At 29.5% G+C, this 26,433-nt stretch overlaps 3 protein-coding genes across 4 annotated transcripts; all 3 read right to left on the bottom strand.

Annotated features, from left to right (window-relative positions):
- Nucleotides 1–548: 548 nt before the first annotated feature.
- Nucleotides 549–2,443, bottom strand: LOC101491456 (uncharacterized). Its single transcript, XM_004500106.4, has 2 exons — nt 2,290–2,443; nt 549–1,416 (listed from the first exon to the last, which is right to left on the bottom strand). Exon 2 carries the CDS (start codon nt 1,407–1,409, stop codon nt 747–749), a length of 663 nt encoding a protein of 220 aa, XP_004500163.1. The 5' UTR covers nt 1,410–1,416; nt 2,290–2,443; the 3' UTR covers nt 549–746.
- A 9,908-nt stretch (nt 2,444–12,351) lies between these two features.
- Nucleotides 12,352–18,158, bottom strand: LOC101491145 (subtilisin-like protease SBT5.4). Of its 2 annotated transcripts, none has more exons than XM_073368242.1 (11): nt 17,631–18,158; nt 17,305–17,414; nt 17,109–17,206; nt 16,878–17,018; nt 16,589–16,688; nt 15,417–15,957; nt 15,028–15,122; nt 14,401–14,649; nt 13,951–14,065; nt 13,649–13,862; nt 12,352–12,960 (listed from the first exon to the last, which is right to left on the bottom strand). In XM_073368242.1, the coding sequence occupies exons 1-11, from the start codon at nt 17,709–17,711 to the stop codon at nt 12,416–12,418; spliced, it is 2,289 nt and encodes a 762-aa protein (XP_073224343.1). In that variant the 5' UTR covers nt 17,712–18,158; the 3' UTR covers nt 12,352–12,415. The 2 variants fall into 2 exon arrangements, with proteins under 2 accessions (XP_073224343.1, XP_004500162.1); XM_004500105.4 differs by having other exon boundaries at nt 16,851–17,018; nt 17,631–18,157.
- Nucleotides 18,159–21,314: 3,156 nt separating this feature from the next.
- LOC101490820 (BTB/POZ domain-containing protein At1g55760) lies at nt 21,315–24,442 on the bottom strand. The gene is made up of 4 exons (XM_004500104.4): nt 23,780–24,442; nt 23,243–23,391; nt 22,902–23,020; nt 21,315–22,215 (listed from the first exon to the last, which is right to left on the bottom strand). The coding sequence occupies exons 1-4, from the start codon at nt 23,896–23,898 to the stop codon at nt 21,610–21,612; spliced, it is 993 nt and encodes a 330-aa protein (XP_004500161.1). The 5' UTR covers nt 23,899–24,442; the 3' UTR covers nt 21,315–21,609.
- Between the last annotated feature and the right edge of the window lie 1,991 nt (nt 24,443–26,433).

Genomic DNA, 26,433 nt, shown 5'->3' with positions numbered 1-26,433 from the left:
TAGTTATGCCTTATTAATCGTGACTTTATAGTTATACTTGCAACTTTGTATCAATTATCTCAAATAATATTGTCGTATGACTTGCAATTTTATAAAATATTATTATGAATATTTAAATATGTATTGTAACTAATATTCATTTGAAATGTTGACTTAAAAAATATTTTAATTTATAATATTTTATAATTGGATTTAAAATATTTAAATAACTTTTAAATTTAATCACAAATATATTATTTATTTATTGATTTTTTTAGTTAAAACATGAGTAATGGGTTCAAATACTTAGGTACCAAGAAGATAAATGTACGTGTAATAAAATTGATACCCAAGAGGATAACGTCACTATAATAAAAATTGCTATTATAAATAAAAAATTAATTACACTTAATTATATTTCTTAATATCCATAAAAATATATATTTTTATTTATAACAGTGACAGCGGGAAGAATTATTTAAGGAGGAAGAATTATTTGAGTCACTATGTGTGGGAGCCTCAAATCCTTAGCACCTAGTTATAAAATAGTTACTTGGTCTAGAATACAATCACATAAAATTTGACATATTTTACCACTGTTCTCCCTTTTCAAAAAGGGAAAAATAATTGTCATCAAATACAAAAAAATAAATAAAAAAGAAACAGTAATTCTTTCATTACAAGACAGGATAAAACAAAATTTGATATTACTGTAACAATCACTCAGCAAACATTCCTAAATAACTCTATAATTCTTCACTATAAGATCAAAACCTCTCTGCCAGCCTAGCAGAAACCGCTCTCAATTTGGAATAGACCTTTCCTGCTGGTGATCCCATAATTAGGTAACAAAGAGAATCCCTAGCAATCTTGATGTTTGCAAAAGATCCCAGAATGTGAATTTTGGTGTCAGCAATCACAATTCTTGTCTTGGATGCATTCTCAATTGCAAACTTGGTTTTACCACCTTTTCCGGACAATCTTCCAATAGCACGGGACAAGTGATCACCTCGAAGTGTCTTAACATCTTTGATTTCAAAGGACTCGACATAGAGCTCATCCAAACGCAGAAGGGCAATAGCATCTATGACATCAAAACCCAACATGAAAGCATGAACAAAATCAGCACATTTTTGCAGGTTACTGATGTCAGGTGTATCATGCCTTGTCTTCAGCTCAACTTTTCGAGCCTTCAAATTCATTCGGAGGTCAATTTTCATCTGCTCATATACAGGAGTATAGATGTCCATCCAAACTTTCTTGAGAGGTGTATAACGATGTGGTGGAACTGATACCTTGCGGAACTGAACCTGACCACTAGACATCTCATGAGGTTTAAGAGGCTCAAACTTTGGTTTTGGAGGCAAAACTTTTTCTTCAGATGGGACAGCGTCAACTTCCATCGAAGATGATGCCTCGTTTGATTGCATTTTGCAACTGTTTAAAGAACACAAAAAACATGATTAAAATTCTAAAGATGTAATGTTAATAAGCAAAACCAACTATCTAAGTAGTTCTAGATATCAACAGAGAATATCAGTGAACAAACTCCTACTACTACTTGCATGATATTTGGGGAAGCTATTCTTTAACATAATTTTAAATTATTTTCATTACAGTAAACAAACACAAAATAACTTTTGTTTTCCTTAAAAATCCCAAATACACAATATCTAAACTATAGAACATCAAAATCACTTTTTCTTAGAATCTATACCAAACAAGTCTAAATCTTATGCTAAGATATAAAAAAAAATACATTTAACCCAATTTATAATTTTTGAAACATAAGACGGAGAAACCAGCATCAATTCAGATTCTATTAACAGAATAATTAGAAATATAGAGACAACCCAGAACCAAACCAACTGATCTCTCTCTTTCCAGCTTAGCCTACCGCTCCGTGGGCTTCTATACCCCTGGTGTACGAAAGCAGCGAAGGAAGAGGAGCTCAACACAAAGAAAAGCGGCGCTTTCGTTTAACATGCTATGGTCTCAACGCACTTATGAGATAGTGACGAGTTTCACGGGCTCTAAGCCCGGCCCGCGCGCGGTTAGGAAGATTGGCCGCAATCTGAGCGGAACCGCCCACCCTACCCTACCACCTATAGGCGGCTGTAGAACGATTTAGCAATAATGGAATTAAAAAAAAAACAAATGTTCACAACGAAAATAACACACCACATTTGGGAACTCAAAGCAAATCCTATATCAAAATTAATAGAACTTTGTAGTGTGAATTTCATCAAACATATACTATGCAAATTTTTAAAATCATCATAAAATAGAAATATTAAAAAGAAGTAAAACCTGAATAAACTGAATTGGTGATTTAGGTTGTGACGAATACGACGCCAACTGCGAGCCCTTTGCTTTCTTTAAAGCGATTTGATTTTTCCTTCAAAACTGGGCGAAGCAACAGAGAGAGGTTTGGTTGTTTAACTAGGGTTTTTGTAAAAAGCAACTGAATTGGGCTTGGATTGTTTAATCAGGTTTTATAAGGCTTCTTAAAAAGCAAGTAAATTGGGCTTGTTTTGTTTATTTAGGGTTGATAAGGCTTCTTGAATAAAGTTGGCCCCAATTAATTCTATATCCTTAAATTTGTTAAAAACACAAAATTATTCTTAAAAATTTCATTTCTTGAATGGTAAAAAAAAAAACTACTTTAAAATCTCACTCCTTCAATTAAATTTATATTAAAAATTTTCAATAAAATCTAGTACACAAAAAATTACTACCAAAAATTTCTTATTTCAAATTTTCGGTAGTACAAGTATATTATAAAAAATTTTGTCACCAAATTTTCGATAAAATATTTATAATACCGGAAATTTGTGTGATGAAATTTTCGATAGTTACATTTACCTTATCGGAAAATTCAAATTTTTAAAAATATCCGATAGTTATTATAGTTAACCGGAAATTTTAAAAATCCAATATGTTATTTTTTTTGTCTTCAAATAAGGATGAAAAAAACACAACCAATATGTATAGATTTGACTGAAGCATTCACTATTGGTCGATCGGCCGACAAAATCTGAGTAGCAGTTATCATTACTCATTTTGGTCCTCACTAAAAAAATTAAATGAACAAAATATAATTTTTTTTACAAATAATGTAAAAAAAATTGTGCCGGAAATTTCAATGACGAAAGAAATTTTTGGTGAACATCATGGAAATTTAAATTTTTCGGTAGTTATGAATCAATACCGAAAATTTTATTTTTGAAATTTCCGGGAGTGTCATTCAGAAATTTGAAATTTCCGCTATTGAAAACAAATACCTAATATTTCAAATTTATGGGTTGAACTCTCGGAAATTTGATTCCTCCTGAAATTTCTGGCAAACAAAATTTTGGAAAGAAAAAAACTCATTTTTTCGAAAAAGACAAGTTGTGGGGGTATGAGTCAACTTTTTTATTTTTACAGTTTTATTAAGGATATTTTAGATATTTCAAACATAAATTTTTTAAATGAGGGGTATAAGATTAATTGGAGGTGCAAAAGCAATATTTCCTTCTTAAAAAGCAAGTGAATTGGGCTTGGGTTTACCCTACACTCATACTCCTATTTTTATACAAACTATCCATTTTACTATTTTCTTTTCTTCTTTTTTTAAAGTAATTATTTTTACTTCACTAAATTCAATTTGAGTTTCGGAAAATTAATTATTTTTTTCGAAACACATATTTTTTTGATACACACAGATCAAATTTTCAAAAACACATTTGTGTATCGAAAAATTAAATTTTTCGATACACGAAGGTTATGGTTTAGAGTTTAAATAGTAAACTCTACTAAAACACACTTGTGTACCCGAAAGTTTAAAATAAAATTTAAGATACACAAAAATTTAAATTTTTAAAACACATGAGTTCTAAAAAATCTTATTTTAAAAGTTTTTTAGAACCAAGTTGAATTTAATGGAGTAAAAAAAATTTAAAATGGTAAAATAAATATTTTATATAATATGTGAGGTTGGAGTATAAATGTAGGAGTACATAATAAATTTTTTATGCAATTGTCATTGAACAGTTGAAACACTTTGATAAATTAAAATTAAAATTTTCAAAGACATATATAGAATTTTAAAGAAATAATATTAAAAAATATTAAAACAAAATATAATAGATCTTACTGATTTTCGTTCACTTATCCCAAATGGCTTAATCACAAATTTATTTTTTCTTTTTTACTATTCAAATACTAAAAAATTAAAAGATTTAGTGGTGTGAAATTATAAATATTATATTATTTTTTGTTTATTGTTACTTTAAATATCAAATTTTAATTAAAATTAAAATAGTTTTAGTATTTTTTTTTATAGATGAGATCGAAAGGAGTACGTAATTTTATATTAGAGTATGTATTACATTATAACTTTATAATATGTATTTTATATTTTATAAAAATATGTACTTACATAAAAAACATTTATACGTATTTTTTGATCCTGTATTTGAATTTTAAATATATTTGTTTGTAGTACAAATATGTTTTCACATTAGTAGAGGACACACGATGAATTCTTTAACTTAATTTAATATTTGCAAGCTTTTTAATAATTTTTTTATCAAATTAATTTTTTATTTTTAAAAATGTGGATGCGATAAACCAACTTTAACTTTTGGTTCATTATATGTGCAACATTATTTTTTAATTGAGAACGACAAAATATAATAAAATATAATAAATTATATATATATATATATATATATATATATATATATATATTTTGACAATCATTTAGATGTAATTTTAAGGAATTAAATATGTAACTTACTTTTTCTTAAACGTTCAAGTAAAACTTTTGATAACATATGTGGATGAAGGTAAAATTTGGTTTAATATTATTGACTTTTTTTGATATAAAAAACTAATTTAACATAATAAATGACTAATTTAATACAATAAAAAGAAAAAAAAATGTATAAATTTTTATAAAATAAAAATATCTCTCTAAATTTAAAATGAATTAATTGATCTCTAGAAGCAATTTTGCTTGTAACTTGTAAGTAAACAATACAAAACATTCATTATCAACCTAAAAAAATAATGTATAGTGAATTATAGTATTAATTTAATATTTATCTAAATATATACTTTTATTTTTCAAAATCTTCAAGCTTTACATAAATTCTTTATTCTTTAGTAATTAGAAAAGTTCTTTTTTTGTTTGTAATTAGAAATTACTTTAATAAATTAAAAATATAACTGAGATCGAGAAAAAAATTATTATTTATTACATTGAATATTAACACCAAAATATACAGCTACACACATTGTAAAATTAAAAATTAAAACTTTGGATTTAAAGATTATAAGAAATCATTATGCTTCAGTACATGTGGACTCATAACTTTGTGGCTTCCATCAAACCACCACAGGTGACCAAACACATAACCTAATGTCTTCTTTTCACCAACTCGATTAAATGTTAAGGATCTTAGCTTTCAACCAAGAGTTCTGATACCACTCTAATAAAGAATAAACACAGAAATACAAGTAATATGCGGCGGATATAAAATCACCCCAACTTGCAAGAGTCCGTGAGGAGCAACAGTAAATATATGACAACAAATTAATCAAAATAAAAGAGCGTAAAGAACACCAATATTTTAATGTGGAAAACAACTCAATGTAAGGGTAAAAAACCACAGGTCGTCCATACAAAACAAATAGCTATACTATAATCAAATAAGGGTACAAGAGAGTCTCAAAATGATGCACACATTGTGTCTATAACCAATCAAAATAACAAAGCACTAAAGCCTACAAATGAAAAGCAAGAAGAAGAAAAATACCAAAAAATCTGTTGTGCAAGCACGATATCTCCCACTCTAGACGTCATTTCGCTGATCCAACCGTGGAAAACGAAGACCTTAATGTTGAGAACATGTTGGCCAAATATCAGCTCGATCCAACGGTTAACGAATGCGCAATCGATGTTTTTCTGAGACTGATTTAACAAACTCGGGAATAGAGTTACTCTTCTCTTTTCTCTTTTGGTGGTTGCCTTTTATATCAAAATAGTTTCTTTCTTCTAATTCTAATTAGACCACTCTCCACTTAAATAAGTGAGACACATGAGCTATAATATTTTGGCATTTCTCCACATAGGAAGGGATTCCATACCCAACATATCTCCCTCTCACAAATTATGTGGAGACAATCGCCAAACCGGAGATATCACAACAAGTTTCAAACTTCCCTTTTGGTAATACTTTAGTCATCATATAAGAACCATAGTAATCAGTATGAACTTTAGCCAATTCCAACAACTAAGATTTCAAAACATCAGGTATCCAATGATATCTCATATCAATGTGTTTGGACCTGCTATGAAACGTTGAATTCTTACCAAAATGAATAACACTTTGACTATCGACAAATAATACATATTTGTCCTGAATAAACCAAAGCTCCTGTAAGAATTTATTCAACCAAATCAACTCATTGCATGCTTCAGTAATGACAATGAACTCTGCCTCAGTTGTAGACAATGCTACACATTTCTGTAATCTAGACTGCCAAGCCACAACTCCATCTGCAAATTTAATCATGTAGCCTGAAGTTGACTTTATCGAGTCAATATCTCAAGCCATATATGAGTCGGAGTACCCCACCAAAATAGGGTTGTCACCTCTAAAACAAAGCTTCATACATGTAGTACCACGAAGATACCTCAAAATCCATTTTACAACATTCCAATGCTATCTACCTATATTTGACAAAAATCTACTAACTGTACCAACATCATGCACATTATCTGATCTTGTACACACCATTGCATACATCAAACTACCCATAATAGAAGCATAAGGAACTCGTTTCATGTCTTTTTTTTCTTCTCATTTTCACTAGAAGGACTTTGTTTTGAACTCAACTTAAAGTGAGCAGCAAGAGGAGTACTTACAGCCTTGGAGTTTTCCATCTGAAATCTTTGCAATACTCTCTCAATATAGTGTTCTTGTGACATCCAAAGTTTCTTGTCTTTTCTGTCACGCATGATTCTTATGCCAAGAATCTGTTTAGCTACTCCCATGTCTTTCATGGCAAAGGGCTCGCCCAACCGCTTCTTTAAGCTGTCAATCTTGGAAATATTTTTCCCAACAATAAGTATGTCATCAACATATAACAACAGAATAATGAAATCATCATTAGAAATTTTTCTAACAAATACACAATGGTCAGAAGTAGTTTCATGTATCTTTAGTCATACATAACAGACTCAAACTTTGTGTACCATTGGAGCTTGCTTCAAACCGTATAGACTCTTTCTTAGTCTACACACATAGTCTTCCTTGTCTTCAACAAGAAAACCATCAGATTGCTTCATGTAAATCTCTTCCTCCAAATCACCCTGAAGGAAAGTTGTTTTTAAATCCATTTTCTCTACCTCTAAGTCAAGAGTAGCTGCCAAACTCAATACGATTCTAATTGATGACATGTTTACCACATGTGAGAAAATCTCAATAAAAACAACACCCTTTCTTTGACGGAAACTTTTCACCACTAATCTGACTTTATACCTTGGAGACTTTGAGTTACTATCGAGTTTCACTCTATAGATCCATCTATTTTTCAAAGCCCTTTTGCCTTTTGGCAATTTCACCAAATCATAAGTGTGATTATCATGCAAGGATTTCATCTCATAATGTATTGCATCCAACGACTTTTGACTTTCTTCACACTCCATGGCCTCTCGAAAACACTCAGTTTCCCCTTCATCATTCAAATTCACATACTCGTCAGAATCATACCTTGTAGATGGTTGTCTATACCTCTTAGACCTCCTGAGTTGGGTTAAAGATGATCCAGAAGCATCATTTAGATTCTCATCGGGTGACAACTCATGATCTTCACAAGTTGGAATATTTACCTCGTCTCTAAGTTAATAATCATCAAGACAATCATGTGGCTCATCATTCTCAACAATACCATTAGTAGTATCCAAATCAGGAACAAGTGAAGAAACTGGATCACCATCAGCTAAGACGTTATTTCTCTTAGGTGTAGTCTTCTCCACCTTATTAATGTCTTCAATAGTTTGGTCTTCCATGAACACTACATCACGACTTTTGATAACCTTTTTGTTTATAGGATCATACAACTCGTAGCCAAATTCATCCTCACCATAACTGATGAAGATACACTGCTTTGACTTTGCATCCAACTTTGAGCTTTCATCCTTCGAAACATGCACAAAAGTCTTGCAACCAAAGACTCTCAAGTGATCATACTTGACATTCTTGCCAAACCATACCTTGTTTGGTACCTCACCATTCAAAGCGACAATAGGAGTAAGATTAATAACATGCACTGTCGTGTACAGTGGCTCACCCTAATAGTGTTTAGGCAACTTAGCTTCAAAGAGCATACACCTCACTGTCTCAACAAGTGTCGGATTCATCATCTCTACTAAACCATTCATCTGAGAACTTTTAGGAGGAGTCATTTCATGTGCTATACCCCGTTGTTTAAAATAGACATCAAATGGTCCGCAATATTCACCATTGTTGTCAGTACGAACATATTTCAGTCTCTTGCTTGTCTGCCTCTCAACCAAAGCATGAAATTGTTTGAATTTCTCCAACACTTGATCTTTTGTCTTCAGAACATAAACCCATAGTTTCTTGGAAAAATCACCAATAAAAGTAACAAAATAAAGTGCACCACTAAAAGATTTTACCTTTAAAGGGCCACAAACGTCAAAATGCACCAAATGAAGCAACTCTACCTTTCTAGAGGGATGATGCCTTTTGAAAGATACTCTAGTCTATTTACCAATCATGCAATGATAATATTTCTCCAAATCTACATTCTTCATTTCTAGAAGCACATCTTTTCTAGCTAAGCAATTTAACCCCTTTTCACTAATATGACTAAGCCTTCGGTAAAGATGATTCCATATCCATGACATTCACATTGTCTTTTGCAACCAAAGCTTTTGTCCAATACAGTTTACTAATTTTCTCCCCTCTAGCCACAACCAAGTTACCTTTACTAAGTTTCCATTTTCCAGAAAGAGAGAGGTTTGGTTGTTTAACTAGGGTTTTTGTAAAAAGCAATTGAATTGGGCTTGGATTGTTTAATTAGGTTTTATAAGGCTTCTTAAAAAGCAAGTAAATTGGGCTTGTTTTGTTTATTTAGGGTTGATAAGGCTTCTTAAATAAAGTTGGCCCCAATTAATCCTATATCCTTAAATTATTAAAAACACAATTATTCTTATAAATTTTATTTCTTGAATGATAAAAAAAAATTATTTTAAAATCTCACCCCCTCAATCAAATTTATGTTAAAAATTTTCAATAAAATCCGGTACACTAAAAATCACTACAAAAAATTTATTATTTCAAATTTTCAGTAGGACAATTATATTATCGGAAATTTCGCCACTAAATTTCCGATAAATAATTTATAATATCGGAAATTTGTGCGATGAAATTTCCGGTAGATACATTTACCTTACCGAAAAATTCAAATTTTTGAAATATCCGGTAATTATTATACTTAACCGGAAATTTCAAAAATCCATTATGTTATTTTTTTTTTCAAATAGGGATGAAAAAAACACAACTAATATGTATAGATTTGACTGAAGCATTTACAATTGGTCGATCGGCCGACAAAATCTGAGTAGCAGTTATCGTTACTCGTTTTGGTCCTCACTAAAAAAATATAATTTTTTTACAAATAATGTAAAAAAAAAAAAGAAAAGAAAAATTGTGCCAGAAATTTCATTGACGAAAGAATTTTTTGGTGAACATCCCAAAAATTTAAAATTTTCGGTAGTTATGAATCAATACTGGAACTTTCATTTAAATTTCCGGAAGTGTCACCCGTAAATTAGAAATTTCCGATATTGAAAACAAATACCGAATATTTCAAATTTCCGGGTTGAACTCCGAAAATTTGATTTCTCTTGAAATTTCTGGTAAACAAAATTATAGAAAAAAAATACTCACTTTTTCGGAAAAGACAAGTTGTGGGATATAAGTCAACTTTTTTATTTTTACAATTTTATTAAGGGTATTCTGGACATTCACACATAAAATTTTTAAATGAAGAGTATACGATTAATTGAGGGGTGCAAAAGCCAACTTTCCTTCTTAAAAAGCAAGTGAATTGGGCTTGGGTTTACCCTACACTCATACTCCTATTTTTATACAAACTATCCATTTTATTATTTTTTTTCTTCTTTTTTTAAAGTAATTATATTTACCTCACTAAATTCAATTTGAGTTTCAAAAAATTATTTATTTTTTGTAAAACACATATTTTTTCGATACACAAAGGTTATGGTTTAGAGTTTAAATCGTAAACTCTACTAAAACACATTTGTGTACTGATTTTTTTTTTCCAAAAAATTCTAACATACAAAAAACACATTTGTTGTGTACCCGAAAGTTTAAAATAAAATTTAGGGTACACAAAAATTAAAATTTTTAAAACACATGAGTTCTAAAAAACATTTTTTTCAAAGTTTTTTAGAAACCAAGTTGAACTTAATGGAGTAAAAAAAAAATTTAAAAAGGTAAAATAGATATTTCATATAATATGTGAAGTTGGAGTATAAATGTAGGGATACATAATAAATTTTTTATGCAATTGTCATTGAACACTTGAAACACTTCGATAAATTAAAACTTTTAGCACACAATAGCTTGTATAAAATAAAAATGATTGTTTCATTGCTACTGAGTGGTGAAAGATTTATGGAGCACAAACTCCACTTTTGCAAGTATTGGTCATTAAAGTGTTGAGTCTGAAATGCAGTTCTTCATGTTGTGAGCGCAATTAGAGTACTTTTGAGCAGGTAAGTTAATACTTGTTATTAAGTTATAGAGTATTCTACTACGTAGGTTCATATTAATTTAGTAAATTAACATTTTAAATTATAATACATAGATTCTTTTAAAGAAGAGAAGTAGACTTGAGCATAAGAGATCAGAAGATATGGTTTTCGTTAAGTATAAGCATCAAGATTAGTACCGCCTTGAATCCACTTATTATCCAAGTAACCACCAGCCATATCATGATAAACCAATAATCTACGCCTATCAGCCAACAAAGAAGAAGAAACTGGAACTGAAGCTATGTTGAAAGGGTAATGGAAGGAATCGAAATAGGAGCGAGATTCAAGGTCCTAAAGGGTTTTAATTGGATATGAAATGGGGTGGAGGGTTGTTTTGGATCGAAAGGAGGAGCTTCAGAAGCAAAGGAGTCAAATGGGGTGGAGGGTAATGGAAAAAATCTTATTTGTTTTGAAGATAATAAAATATGTTTGTTGGAAACAATTTTAACTATAATAAAATATGTTTGTTGGAAACAATTTTAACTATTAATGTTTTATTTAAGTATGGAGTTTTAAGATTACATATAATATGCAAGATATTTCGGTGATTAGTAAAAAAAGACACTTAAAATTCCGCATTTAAAATTAGTGAAAAAACACTTATGATAATGCAAACATTAGATTGCCTTTATCTATGATGGTATAAGAAGATTCTGCCAAGATGCAATCTCTTTCTGAATTTAAAAAAATTAATTGAATCTAATTATTTTCAGAAAAGTTGTGAAAATAGTTTTTTTTACCCTATATTTGAATTTTAAATATATTTGTTTGTAGTGCAAATATGTTTTCACATTGGTAAAGGCAAAACTATATACGATTAATTCTTTAACTTAATTTAATATTTGCAAGTGTTTTTAATATTTTTTGTCAAAAAAATTATTCTTTAAAAATATTAATGCGATAAACCAACTTTATTTTTGGTTCATATATGTACAAATTTATGTGCAACATAATTGAATGATATATTATAAAAAATATTTTACCACCGTTAAGTATTACAATTAGATCTTCGTTGGCAAGAACGAAATAAAATAAAATTTGATAGATTTTTAATAAATTAAATATATAATTTACTTTTTCTTAACGTTCAAGTAAATTTTTTGGTAACATATAGATAAAAAATAAAATTTGATTTATTATTATTGACTTTTTTAATATAAAAAAGTTAATTTAACATAATAAAATGACTAATTTAACGCGATAAAAAGATAAGAAAACCTTTTAAATGTTTTATAAAATAAAAACATCTTTCTAAACTTTAAATTAAATTAATCGATCTCTAGGAGCAATTTTGCTTGTAAGTAAACAATACAAAACATTCATTATCAACCTAGAAAAATAATGTATAATGAATTATAGTATTAATTTAATATTTATCTAAATATATAATTTTGTTTTTCAAAATCTTCAAGCTTTACATAAAGTCTTTATTCTTTGGTAATTAGAAAAGTCCTTTTTTTTGTTTGTAATTAGAAAAGTCTTCATTAAATATAAACATAATATGATGATCTATATGCTATAAACATTGTAAAATTAAAAATTATAAGAAATCATGTCACAAACACTTCTCATGTTTCTCTAGCTATGCTTCACTACAAGTGGACTCATAACTTTGTGTCTTCCATCAAACCACCACAAGTGACCAAACACATAACCTAATGTTGGTTTGGTTACTTTCAAAACAACCTTGAATGTCTTCTTTTCACCAACTTGATTAAATGTTAAGGAACTTGGCTTAACCAAAACAGAAATTCCATAAGGTGTCTTCACATGCACATGATATGTACTTGGTGACCCAACATTTGTAACTGTACGAGTAACAATTTGTACAGAATGTAATTTCCCTAGATTGGGCACTGTGATTGAAGGATAGTTAAAATCTAACATGTTATAAGACTTTGGACAAGTGTGAGGTCTCTTAGAAAATATTTTCATGTTTGTTTGGTTGTAACCACGAGAACATGATAGGAAGTTCAAGTAATCAATGGTGTTTAAATCATAGATAAGTCCAGGGTCCATAGCAAGTTCTGGTTGTATGTGTCCTGCACCATAGCCAAATGGTGTTGCATCTTCTTTATTAGATTGATCTCTAATTGGTCTCTCATTGGTGTCTAGTATTTTTGCTGAAATGAGAGTGCATAAATTTTTTTCAAGTTAATTTCAATGTTTCTCATGTATGTGCTTGTTAAACGTTAATAATGACGAGTAAATTGTTGATTTATAATGGCGTAAATATTCAATTTAGTCCTTGAAATAGTAGGATTGTTTCAACCTAGTCTGTCACATTATCAATATTTCAAAATGATTTCAAAAATTGCATAATCAAGTTCATCCTTGAAACTCTAAAATAACTTGGTGTTGTTGACATACCTTAAGCCTGTTTAATAATACATTTTTTTGACTTATTCGAAAAAACAATTTGTCCCTTGTCTAGATATGCGATCAAATGCATTCATAACATTAATATTATTCATCCTTCACATTATCAATTTAATACTATTATAGTCCTTGCGGAGGAACGAACTTGATTAATATTTTATGATTTTAGAGATTATTTAAAATATTGATAATCTAATTGACTGAGCTGACTTAATCTACGCTTTCAAGGACTATATTGGGTATTTACTGTTTTCAATGTATGCCATATATATTATTGAATCAATTTCTAATTCATTAACTAACTGATATACAATATTTTTAACATGTGTATTTTATTGGAATGTCTTAAATGTAGGAATAACCAAGCTGCAAACAAAATGTAGTATATTTTGTGCCATATTAAGAAAACTTATGTAATGGATGTTTATTTACCTGTAGTCATGACTGCAGATTTAAAGGCTGCAGGACTCCAATGGGGATAGAGTGTTTTGAGAAGAGCAACAATGGCAGAAACATGAGGGCATGATACAGAAGTTCCTGACCCTATATAATATGGAATTCGACGATTATCTGATGCGAGACCGGTTGGACTTATGGCTCCTATGAAAGCATAAAGAATGTCCACACCTGGTGCACTGATATCAGGCTGAAAATCATGAAAACCAAAAATGTAATCATGTCAAGATAACAAACACAATAATGAGTGTAAATGGTGAAACAAAGAGTGGATGAACCTTGAGGATTATTGATTGGATTGGATTGGGTCCCCTAGATGAGAGTGAAGCTATTACTGGAGATGGTTTTGCTCCCACTTCAGTTTTTGCCTTACTCATGTAAGCCACAGGAGTTCTGTTTGGATAAATATCGTAGTTAAATACTTATAGTATAAACATAAAACACTTATATAAAATAAAGTTAGTTTTTTTTATATAAGTTGTTTTCATAAGTTATCATGGAGAGTTTGTGAAAATAAACTGAAAAAAATTGATGAATACTTCCTCCATCCCATGATACGGCGATTTTCTTTGACCAATGTTTGCTTATATTTTGGATGGAGGGAGTTTGTCATAAGCTGTTTCTGTTAGCTCTACTAAACATGAAAGAGTCTCACAAGTGCTTATGCTAGCATATAAGCTCACATATTTGAATCCAAAAGAATTGAGCGGGAGAGAAAGATGAATTACTTGGTGGCTTTGATGTAGGAATGAACATAATTAGCATCTATGTAATTGATATGTGAAGTTGGCAACAAATGAGGATATGCAATAATGTCATTACCACGTTGCTTATCATTTCCCAAAATTAGTCCTATTGCACCACCAGAAACAGCTTCCTCCTCAGCATAATATAATCCATTTATATCCCTTAGGAGGCAGAACAAGATTTTTCCCTTTACCTTGTTAGGATCAATAGTTCCTACCATACATATTTGGCTGCCATAAATCATAGAAAAAAGTCACATATATATACCATTAAATAATAGTAATTAATACAAACTAGATAACACAAACATTAACTATATTATTATAGGTCCTGTTAGGATAAATAACATATTTAAGTACTTATGTAAAAGTGTTTATCGAATAAGTACTTTTGTATAAGCTATTTCTATAACAAAAGATGAAATAAAGTTAAATTGTTTTAATATAAACCAGTATTAGTTATTCTCATAAGTTATCATAGAGAGTTTATGGAAATAAGATGAAAAAAAGCTTATAAACATGTCATGTCATATGCTCTTTCAAACATTCTTACAAGTATTCATGTCAATAGATAAGCTTAAATAAATCAATTCAAATATTTGAACTTACGCATCGTCAATTGTTGCATTACCAAGTTTAGCATCTACAGAACTGATCAAAGAGTAGAACTTGTCAGATGGCAAACCTGTTGAAAGACTAACTCCCTGCCATAAAACAAACATTTATGTTTATTTTGTTTATGTAATTAGATGCAACTTTAAGCAAATGTTTTAAAAATATACTGGAGATCGAACGGGTGATATCTCCAGATCATGGTTAAACCATAGTTTAATCAGATAGACAGTAAAAATGTAAATTGAAATATGTAAAAAATAAAAACCGGTTGAACCAATCGTAATTCAATTCAGTTTGGTTTTTAAAACATTGCTTGAAGCACACTCTAACTTATTACACATAAACAATAAGCCTAAATTGAAATAGAAGGAAAAAAATAATACCATTATGTGTTTGTTGTCACCACCAAGTTGAATATAGTTAACAAACTTCCTATCTATTGTGCTAGCCCCAACACTAAACAACCATGGTGCCACATTAGTAACAGTTCCCAATTTTGGTCCTGAATTTCCTCCAGAAGCAACAACTATAACACCATTTTGAATGGCATGGAAGGACCCTATTGAAATTCCATCTTCAAAAAACTCTGGAGGAGTAGTTTTACCTAGAGAACATGAAATTACATTAACACCATCACTTATAGCATCCTCAAATGCTTTCATGATATCTGCATCAGTGCATTCAATCTGAATTGTCCCAAGCCAGCACACTTTGTAGGCTGCAACATGTGATCTTGGTGATCCACCTTTAGCAGTACCATTTCCAAATCCAAAAACATTTGCTCCTGGAACAAAATTGCCTCCTGCAATCGACAGAGTCGGCGTGCCATGGCCTAATACATCTCGCGCTGTATATTCGGATTGATTCAGCCTGCCAAATTTTGACTCATAACCTTTACTGTAGAATCTTGCTCCTATCAATTTCCTGTGTAATTTTGTACACAATATATGTAAATAGAACATTGGAATACAACTCAGGCAAAACATTGTGTTTAGCTCCATTATAACTTGCTGAAGTGCTGCATGAATTTATCTTTTCAACTTGTTCAAGATTGTAACTATATAGAAACATATATGGTACATAAAGTTAAAATAGATAGCATGTATCATGAACAATTAAGATGACTTAAATGTATATATTGCATTATATATGTGCCAATACTTGGAATCAATCTATTTAGAGTATATAAGTACAAGATATATAACTTTGTTTGTCACTCTATCTTAGAAAGTACATATAATTACAATAACCATTTTAGAGTCAAAGACTTTTGTACTATCGACTGAACTCCATGATAAAAAATCATGTGTTCTTTGTTTCGCATTTTTGTATCGTATTTATTTTCTTTTGAACTGGAATTGATTCTAACAGTCTTTTAAATGTGATCTTCAGTGGTAAGAGTTTAACCTTAAAATTCAAGAGATAAAATTTAAAATCTCCGTAAGAGATTCTAAAACGATTGTTAGTATCACTTCATTAAATAAATAATTTATCATTTCCTAGCTTTTATTTATTTATTAAGTCAATTTTGAAGAAGTGAGTATGAAGGAGAAACCTATTGCAGTGAAAATTGTGAAGTTGGCAGATCCCACGCCACCTTGAGGGGACAGGACCCATTCCATGATCACTAAAACTTTTAGATTCAGGCCAAACACCTATTCAAGAATATTCAACAACAAAACAAACAATCTCCAATCATAATATTGACTAATTTAGAAGAAACAAAACAAACATGACATATCATAAGAGCAACACACCATTTTAATATTTAATAGAAATTTGACTTTGACTCTGTATGAAGATAATTACAAACTAACCTGTATCAATGTTAGCAATAATTGTACCTTCACCATATCTTGCCTTCTCCCATATGGAGTCTTTAAGAACCACTCCATTATTATTCTCTAGACCAAGAAATTCCCATGATCTTGTGGTTTGTAATTCATGCCCTTTGTTCACAAACACAGACACTACATTTGGATGTTCTGCACCCACCAAAATAACAACATACTACTTATCTTATACACATAAACAATTAAAAGTGAGTCCAAAATAGGAGATGTGATTTTACATACTTGCAATATTTGCTGCTTCTTCTACTTCAAGTACAGCAGAAAAACCATTGATGTGTTTATTATATGAGTAAAATATTGCTTCCTTAGCCTTCTCATGGCTGTGAGGTGATATTAATATATAAAGAAAGAGAGTTAATTTAATATCTCTCATAATAAAATTGTATAAAAGTTTTATTGAATTCTATAGACTATATACCTTCCCAAGTGTGAACCAAGTAAATTGTAATGGGAATTTGTTGCAGACTCTAAATCACTTGCTGAAGGGTTTGGTCCATGAGAATGTGATCCTAAGTACACAATATAAGACTGCAACACATAATTTTATTTTACAAATCATTCAAATGTTTTAAGCATATATATACCTTCATAAAAAAATTACTATATAATATTTTTTGAAATTTAAAAAGAAAAGTATAACATGATCATCAACTACAAATTGTTGAAGGGGATTGTATTTGGAAATTCAGAAAAATTAAGAAGGCACAAATTAAAAAAATGAATGGAAAAAAAATTTAAGCTTGCCTTTTTGATGGCATGAGAAGATTTCTGCAAGAAAGAACAAAGAAGAAACAATGAGATAAGGTGGAAAATAGAGAAACTCATTATTATGGTACACAAACAAAGTGATGTGTGGAGAAAAACTGAAGTCCATAAATCATCAACGACTTATTTTATTTTCCATAGCTTGATGAGATGGTTTTCAGTCTGAAAGCAACCTTGGTACAATCAATCAACTAGACTTATAGATAACCTTCAAAAGTCCTTAATCTTAGTCCATTTTCGTTTTTTTATTTATATGGTAAATTCTAAGGTGTACCACTGCTGTTCAAAATTCTAATTACGATGCATCTATCATAGTTAGAATTTTGAAAATTAAGAAATGACTTAATCTTCATCCATCAAGTTGCTATTTCAGTTCTAAAAGTGATGAGATAATAAGGGAAAATAAATATGCTGTTTTGTAAAATCGAACTTGTCAAACCGATGTTAAACAAGTCATCGACTCAACCGCAGGGATGAAGAGAGTAGTTGACTTCTACTATTAGAGTATAGTCGAGTTTTAGAAAATGTTTAAATAAGTATTGATCTACGGTGGACTATATGTTATGCAGGTCCACTTAATGCTCTTAAAATAATCTTTCAACCCTATCTTGACTGACAAATGCCGATATTGTTAGGTTTGATATCTTGTCTCGAGTTCGAATCTAATACCTCACAAAATCGTCATGGTTTAATTCAAAAATTTGGAGAGACAAAAATTGTAACTTTTAAGATAGAAGGACCCAATTCCGTAAATTGGTGAAAACAAAATGACCAAAATTGCAGTTAAGTCTATAATTTTCAAATATTTACGCTCACTAGCTCAAACTTTACTTTGCAAGAATTGATGTATAATAGTAAGAGTTTGATTCGCATGCAAAAATTTGTGTAAAAACTCTTTACAAAGATGACGGTGTATTAAATTCCAATAGCAATTGACTTCGAACTAATTATATTTTCCCCTTTTATCACTCATGTGATTGTCCTTAATACCAATACATCCCGTGAAAATGATTGATTAATTCGAAAGTGTATTAGGTAGACTTTTGAGAATATATGAGGTGGAAGAAGAAACTATTAAAAACTAATCATGCTCAAAATTAGAGGTGTAATGAGTCTCTTTGGTTCAATTTTTGAGAGAATATAAATCCAAACAAAAAAAAAATTATTGATTTAGTTTGATTTTGATAATCTTTACTCACAAAATCCGAACTAAACTGAACCGATGAAAAACAAATTGTTTTATTTGATTCAATTGGATTGATATTTTAAAAAATTAATTTAAAAAATTTAAAATAAATAACTTTTATTTAAACACTATAAACTTTTTATTCAATAAAATAAGTATATAATCTACGATGAAAAAAGATAATATGTAATTACAAAAAACTACGTAAATATAACATATTTTTTAAAATATAAATATACTAATACAGTGTAAAATAAAATATATAATAATAAAGTATAATAGCTTGGTTCAGATGATTAATTTTAAATAATATAAAATAGATACCAGAATCCATAAATATTAGACTTGATTGATTTAATTTGATTTAAACTAAAAAAATAAAATAAAACCAATTTAATCAGTTTGGTTTAAATCTTCGAGCTGCTTTCTGCACCCTCTACTTTTGTAATTATTTGACTATTTCAAAAGTAACTACCATTATTATTATTTTTTTATGTTTTATTATTGAAATATAAATTACATAAAATTAATTAAAAGAAACTTTGCCTATATATATGTTGTGATTGTGGCACTATTCTCACGATTGCCTACATTCTGTTGAACAATTTTAACCATATCAAAACAATATCTCACTTCTGTTATGACTAGCAAAAGTCTCGAAACAGAATAATTGAATTTTACAACAATATGTGTCTTTGTTAGGTCATTTTATTATGAACACAAATTAAAGACCCTAACTTATTTTAATTAAGTTGTTGCTACACTAGTAAACTAAACCATAGAAGAGACCAAAGTAATAATAATAATTAAAGAAATGTGACATATCACACATTCCCTATACAAACAGAAGATCCTAGTAATATTCCATACATATTCTTGCCAGAGCATCTCACATAAATTAAGCATAATGCAATTTCTTGTTAAATTCACATGTTCCTTCTATTTACTCTTCCTTCCAAGTTCTAGCTAACTATTAATTGATTACCCTGCCCCAAAGACTCTTGCTGTTGAAGGTGAATTGTTCATCAACCCTTTTTCTTTTACTCTACAAAGTTTCAATTGCCTTGTTTTTGTTTTATTTTCTTGTGTTATGCTTATTATTTTCTTTTTGGTGATAAACTTATGTGGAATTCAAAATAATCTATGTTTCCTTTTGTTACATGTATGTGAGCAAAACTTTGTGTTACACATGGCAATTACAAGGAAAAAATTTATTTACATATTTAAATGAAAGTGTGTATATTTCTTCTTAGCCATTATAGGTTTTTCATTATGTGGGAGACAATGGATGGTTTTTCTTGCCTTTGATATCTTTATGTGCCATATTAGTTTGATATATTAAGGAAAAGTCTTCTTCTCATCATTCCATTCAATTAATTTATTTCACTCCAAAGATACAATTGATATAAAGTGATGAATATAAGTAAGTAATGAGTGCAGCATAAGTAATGAAAAAAAATTGAAATTACTAATTTTTCAAGAGAAAAAATTCATTTCTTAATGGAGTTGACAGACTCTCACACCTAAATTTTGTTAGGCATAACTAGTTTTTTAAGCCATAAAATATGGTAATTTATGCTTTTAGTTGTTCAGAAGTTTGTTCATATCATTTTAATTTATCATTTTTAAAGATGTGTCAACTTTAATTTTGAATTATGTCTGTCTAAGAGTCTATATAAAAGTTATTGAATCTCAATTACCTTAAACGTGATTGTATATGGTTGCAAGCAAGAAATTTTGGCATATCTGTGATGGTCTTCTTTAAATCATTATTTGGATTCTCTTATAAAGTCTCATTTTTAGGATAAACTAATTTTTTTTTAAACAAATTATTAAATATCAAATGCTATGTACACTTTGTTCTCTCTCCAACAATTTGGATTAAAAGTTTGTTTGGTGTCTAACATGTGTCAAACACTGACACGAAACTGACATATGTAGTCATATTCAACAAATTATGTTTTGTTAAATTATAATTGATGTCTATGTAAGTGTAGTATGGTATTCGTGTTATTTGTAGATCTCAAGGTTTCATAGTGATGTATAATAATTTGGTAGACACATTTCAAATTGTTTTTATATATCTTTTGCATTATATGCACATCAGAAGACACTCAGAGTTTTGGCCCAATTAAGCTAAAATTATTGGACTATAGTTGATAAATTGAATCTGCAGTAAATTAAGAGAGTGATGATTCTTATGAGTCGTGACATTGGAAAATAAACTCTTCATCTCAATTTGTCTTATTCATGGTAACATAAATTGGTTCCCCAAAATCATAGGATATCAACTTTTTGCTTTGGATAATAATGTTACTCTAACATGTTTGATTAGCAGAAATAGGATCTGAAATTATATCAGATTGTTCTAACTTCTAAATAATGTACTAGTACAATACTACAAGGGTTCTCTTTCTTTGGTTTTATTAAATATTAAATGTAAAATCTAAAATGAAAGATTCTCTTAAACACAGAAATAAAATATAACAATAAAGTATACCATAATTCATAAATCATTTACATTCACAAATATATGTTCTGCTTTTTGTTTAAAGTACATGTTTTTTTGTATACAATACTACCTTGTGGTATATGTTTTAAAAGCATAACATAAATATGTACAAGGAAATCAGGAAAAAAATGCAATTGAGCAAAAGAATTAAGTTCATAAAGCAAATCAATCCTTCATAAAAGATTCAAATAATCTATTTCTTAGGCATAGCAAATAAGACCAAGCCTTCTAAATTATCTTTCTTTGAAGTTGCAAGATCTTTAGAATCCTTTCCAAGCACCAAGAACTTCATGGAAGACTTCAGCAATGAGATCCCTATCTGCATTTTGAAGAAAAGTACTGAAATCATCCCGAATTTCAAATATTTTACCAAATTTAACAAGATATTTGATACAGTTCATCTTTAGTTTCGTCAACCGATACAGTGATGCATGTTGAAGCCTTTCAAGTACATTTTTCGAATCGATATCTTCTAGCAGACTCTCATGGATGGCCTCTCTCAAATCAGATATGTCGTACTTGTCAGCCGCGTGCAGAAGGGCCAGCCTATGTGTCATAAACTCTTCATTTTTTATGATCCCATAAAGATAATTGAGAAACGCCTGACACGTTTCGATTGACATGTCTGTGATGTTTATGGTCGACAACTCCTTCTCTTTAAGATCATGTGAGAACATGCTGCAAAAAACAGGCGACCGGACAGCAAGAACAGCTCGATGAGCTCCTATACTTCCATTCGAAGCGTTGATGGTGATGTCTGTGTGAATTCCTTCTGCTAGCATCATACCAAGTGATCTTAGGGCTTTTGCATTTGATTTGTCTTGAGTAAATCCTTCACCAGCCCATATGGAACAAGGCTCTCCCCCCTTAAATAATGTATTGAAAAAATAACATTTCAAACAAGGTAAGATATCATGTATTCTCAAAAAGCACCAATTCAATATGATGTTGTCACATATTAACTTTATAATGAATCCCTCACTAGTTGGTCAGAGTAGAAATGAACGAGGATTTGGATTATGTGCACTCAACATCTTGGCATTCATGCAGATAGGACATCAGTGGTCGTTAAATCAAGATCAGAATGTATAGAAAACATGCAGATTTTGATTATTTTTTAGATCACTGATAGCCTGGCTGCATGAATACACATGATTCCAATGATCTTCTACACCAACAAACTTTACCAACAATGTCAAAGATTCAAATCCTAGTTTCATTACTAAGGAGAGAGCTTTACCTAAGCAACCCTTGACTTGAGGGTTAATGTTTCTACAACTATGTTGCTATGCTTATCAAGATAATGAAACCTGCCCTATTTGGTGTACTAATCTATTATCATTAATCATTCTGTTTCATCATTGGTGATTATGAACAAAGGATATAATTAAATGATCATGATTATAAAACTGGATTAGTACTAAATCCAATTATTACTGAAAATTGATTTGAGATAAACTGTAACAATGCAATTGTCCCTAAATGATTATCATCATTTGCAATGAATACCACAGAAAATCAATAATAAAGAGATACTCTATTGAGCATTTACGTTTGGTGTTGCAATCTTCAAATCAAGGAAATCTACATCAATAATGAATTTGCCAGACAATGGAACCTCAATTGACCAAACAAAATCCTCATTGCTCCTGATCACTTTGTCCTTGATCTCTGCATCATATAAAAAAAAAAAAACAGAAACTAATCAACACAAGAAATTGTTGAAAAAAACATAATGAACTTCACAATAGTTATGCAATTTTTTGTGTTAGAAATTATTGTGCAAAATTTGTTATGAGAACAACAACATAAAACTACATGCCAGAAAATCAAAGATTGATCATTCTCTATCCACAAGAGAAAAAAAAATGAAAAACTCAGAATTTTGATGACCTGGATGTGTGAGAGCTTTGCGATCTCCAACAGCAGAACTAACCACACGCATAATAAAAGAAGCAATTGGAGGATTGTCCCTTGTGACATTGGATATTTCAGGAAACAATTTAACAAACACAACCTTGTGTTTCTCCACAGACAAATACCTTCATTTCACACAAAACATGACATAGTAAGCAAAACTCACTCTCAAATTCAATCCCTCCTCATAAAAAACTAAATAAAAAAAAAGGGTCTTGCAAAAAACCAAACTTTGTCACATACCAAACATGTTATAACATATTAAAAGCTATTTAGCCATATGGGTTGTTTCTATTTTTCATTAATCAATAACACAAGAGTTTGTACAGTTTGTCAGAATCACGGTGCACCATCATGATTTGACAAAATCACGGTATCATCATGATTTTGTAAAACTCACCGTGATTCGAAACATGCAACAGTGATCTCGTCAAAATCACTGTGATTTCAAACATGCACTTAACAAGTGTTCTGCATTAAAAATGAAAAGATTTTTTTGTGAGAGAGAGAGACCAATTCCAATTTCCAATCTTGAAAGGATCTGATTTGCGATAAGTGCAAGAAGCCAAGTTTTCGATTCTCCATTGAGCAAGACGTGGTGTTGTTTCAACTTTGTAAACCGAATCACTCATTCTATTAGGAAATGAAAGTGCCGCTGTGATTTCATGGATGCAATCCAATATACCTTCCAACAAATACTCTCCCGGCTTTCCCAGGTTGACTCTTTCTTCCACAATTCTCGTTACTCTTCATAAATCTCTCTCTCTCTCTCTCTCTCTCTCTTCTCTATCACTTCATCACTATACTATACTACTACTTTCTTTTTCTTGTTCCTTACTTGTTATTCATAAAAATGAAAAATTTCAATCTTGGGTTTGATTCTTTTGTAAATTTCCTTCAAATGGTTTTGACAAGCAACAATTTTGGTGTTGCTTATACTCTTTTGTTAATCAAGTTGGTTGCTTTTACTCTTATTTTTTTGGATAAAAATGAGATTTTTTTTAGAGAGAGAGAGGGTGATTTAGTTTTGTTGGTTGATAGAACAGTTTTATTTTATGTTATTGGTATGGGATGGTGATGGGCCATATGATAGAAATCTATTGGTTGGTTTGGTTTTAGAAGGTTTAGATTGCTTGTGTCGACAGGGAAGTAGTAGAAAGAAGGTGTATGTGTTTGGTTTTTGTATACATTTCATTCATCATTACTTTATGGATATGTCATTTCTTTGGAAGGGAAAAGAATATTCAATTCAATTTTTTGTGCTTTCAAGCAAAGTATCTTGTTGCTTTTAATTTTTTTGACTAAATAATTTTCCTAAACTACTCACTTTTTTTTGTTCATTTATTGGAAAACCAATCCTTTGATCACCTTCTTGATTCTCTCCAAGTGTCCAATACATATTGAGATATTTAATTAGTTAGTAAACAATCATTTGAGTATTTTAATATGTCATTAAATGTATCAAAATCACCAAAATATTTTTAAATTTATTTTTTATTAGTCACTTTAAAACTTGAATATAAATTTTATTCTTTAACTAATTAATGTGTGGCTCTTGTGTTGATTTAGCATACTTCATGTGTGATCTCTATGGCATGCTGCATCACTGAGTAGCTAGATTCCATTATGGTAATAGTAGAGCTACAATTTGCAAAATGGGTCAGGCTCTATTTTAGAGTGAGTTGAAAAAATAATAATTTTATGGAGCATCAACCCATTCCTTTTTTCCTGTTGTTGTTGCAAGTGGATGTGTGACTCACTTGCAAGTTGACCTACTTACCATTAAATTAAATATAGTTCAACTATATAGTTGAATTTATGCATAAAAAAACAAGAATGACATTAGTGGGTTTATGCCTAATTCTTCACTCATATATTTGAAACTCACTTTAAGCACTAGTTTGGGTAATATTGATGGAAGAGTTTAGTACTAAGTTTTAAAATTAGTTGGTGTGATTTGAAAGTGAGCACGTCAAGATTTTTTATTTTAGAGGTTTGCAATAAATGGTGGCATTATGATGGGATATAAGAGACTTATATGAGTTTCATAAATACTAAGAGTTCTGAATTTGGACAAGTGTATATTTTGCATTAATAATTTAATATATGATTTAAGAGGTTTTCAAAAATTGCATTAATAATTTAGTATATGATTTAAGAGGTTTTTAATTTATAATTTTACATGACGGTATACCTATGTTTTTATACCATTTTATCTTTAAATATAACACTATTTTGATAAATTTTTCTGTGCTTTTTTATTAAATTTTAAATTGTATTAATTATTTTTTATTTTTTAATAATTTATATTTTTTTACAATTAATAATAAATGTTATTATAAAAGTATTAACTAATATTTTTTCTTAAAAGATAAAATTGTAAAAATAATATTCATTATCAATAAATTTAATATCAATTGATCAAATGTCTTATATTTAAACGCAAAAGTAGTAATTTGTTTTATTATTGTTATTATTATAAGTGGACATGTGAATTTCTTATTAAAATAAGAGTAGAGTATAAAAGAATATTGATCTTAATTATACTTTACTTACGACTCATTTAAATTCTAAATTATTAGATATTATTTTTCTTAAAATTAGGAGAGTTAAAATAATATTATCTTTATCTTTAAATATAAGTCTCGTATTAAAAAAAATTGGTAGTATAATTAATTGTTTATTTCGTATAGAAAAATGACTAAAATGTCATATGTGTATTGATGTATTCAATAATAATAAATGCATCTAACTAATTGAAAATTTGTTTATATTAAGTAAACAAAATTTTTGTCAATGAAAGTTTATAATTAGAGACAGAGGTGATAATAATAATAATAATAATAATAATAATAATAATAATAATAATAATAATAATAATAAAAGGACATTCAATAATTAATAGACTTAAAAATAGTAGAGTCGCTAATTTTGGTTTAAGACAAGATGATCCAATATTTTGGAGGTCATGTTCGAATCTAAAAATTGAACCTCTAAAATAAAATAAAATCATAATATCAAGATTCAAGATTCTAATATCTGATAGTAGGTGGCAGTATTTGTCGTCGTTGTCACCGACTCAGTGGTGAGAAACTGACTATTTATTACAAACATAAAGTATAAATATAAAATTTTAAAATATTCAATGTATAAAATTAAAGATATCA

The sequence above is a fragment of the Cicer arietinum genome, chromosome 5, assembly GCF_000331145.2.
Source record: "Cicer arietinum cultivar CDC Frontier isolate Library 1 chromosome 5, Cicar.CDCFrontier_v2.0, whole genome shotgun sequence".
Lineage (NCBI taxonomy): Eukaryota > Viridiplantae > Streptophyta > Magnoliopsida > Fabales > Fabaceae > Cicer > Cicer arietinum.
This window is presented reverse-complemented; position numbering and strand designations above follow the sequence as displayed.

Excerpts from the sequence above, each read along its gene's own strand:
- LOC101491456 (XM_004500106.4), bottom strand. The coding sequence starts at position 1,409 with ATGCAATCAAACGAGGCATCATCTTCGATGGAAGTTGACGCTGTCCCA.
- LOC101491145 (XM_004500105.4), bottom strand. The coding sequence starts at position 17,711 with ATGAGTTTCTCTATTTTCCACCTTATCTCATTGTTTCTTCTTTGTTCT. Across the intron at positions 17,019-17,108 it reads AGAAGCAGCAAATATTGCAA|AACATCCAAATGTAGTGTCT; the intron begins GTATGTAAAATC and ends TGGTGGGTGCAG. Across the intron at positions 12,961-13,648 it reads ATCTGCAGTCATGACTACAG|CAAAAATACTAGACACCAAT; the intron begins GTAAATAAACAT and ends CTCTCATTTCAG.
- LOC101490820 (XM_004500104.4), bottom strand. The coding sequence starts at position 23,898 with ATGAGTGATTCGGTTTACAAAGTTGAAACAACACCACGTCTTGCTCAA. Across the intron at positions 23,392-23,779 it reads AAGATTGGAAATTGGAATTG|GTATTTGTCTGTGGAGAAAC; the intron begins GTCTCTCTCTCT and ends TGTGAAATGAAG. Across the intron at positions 23,021-23,242 it reads CAAAGCTCTCACACATCCAG|AGATCAAGGACAAAGTGATC; the intron begins GTCATCAAAATT and ends TATATGATGCAG.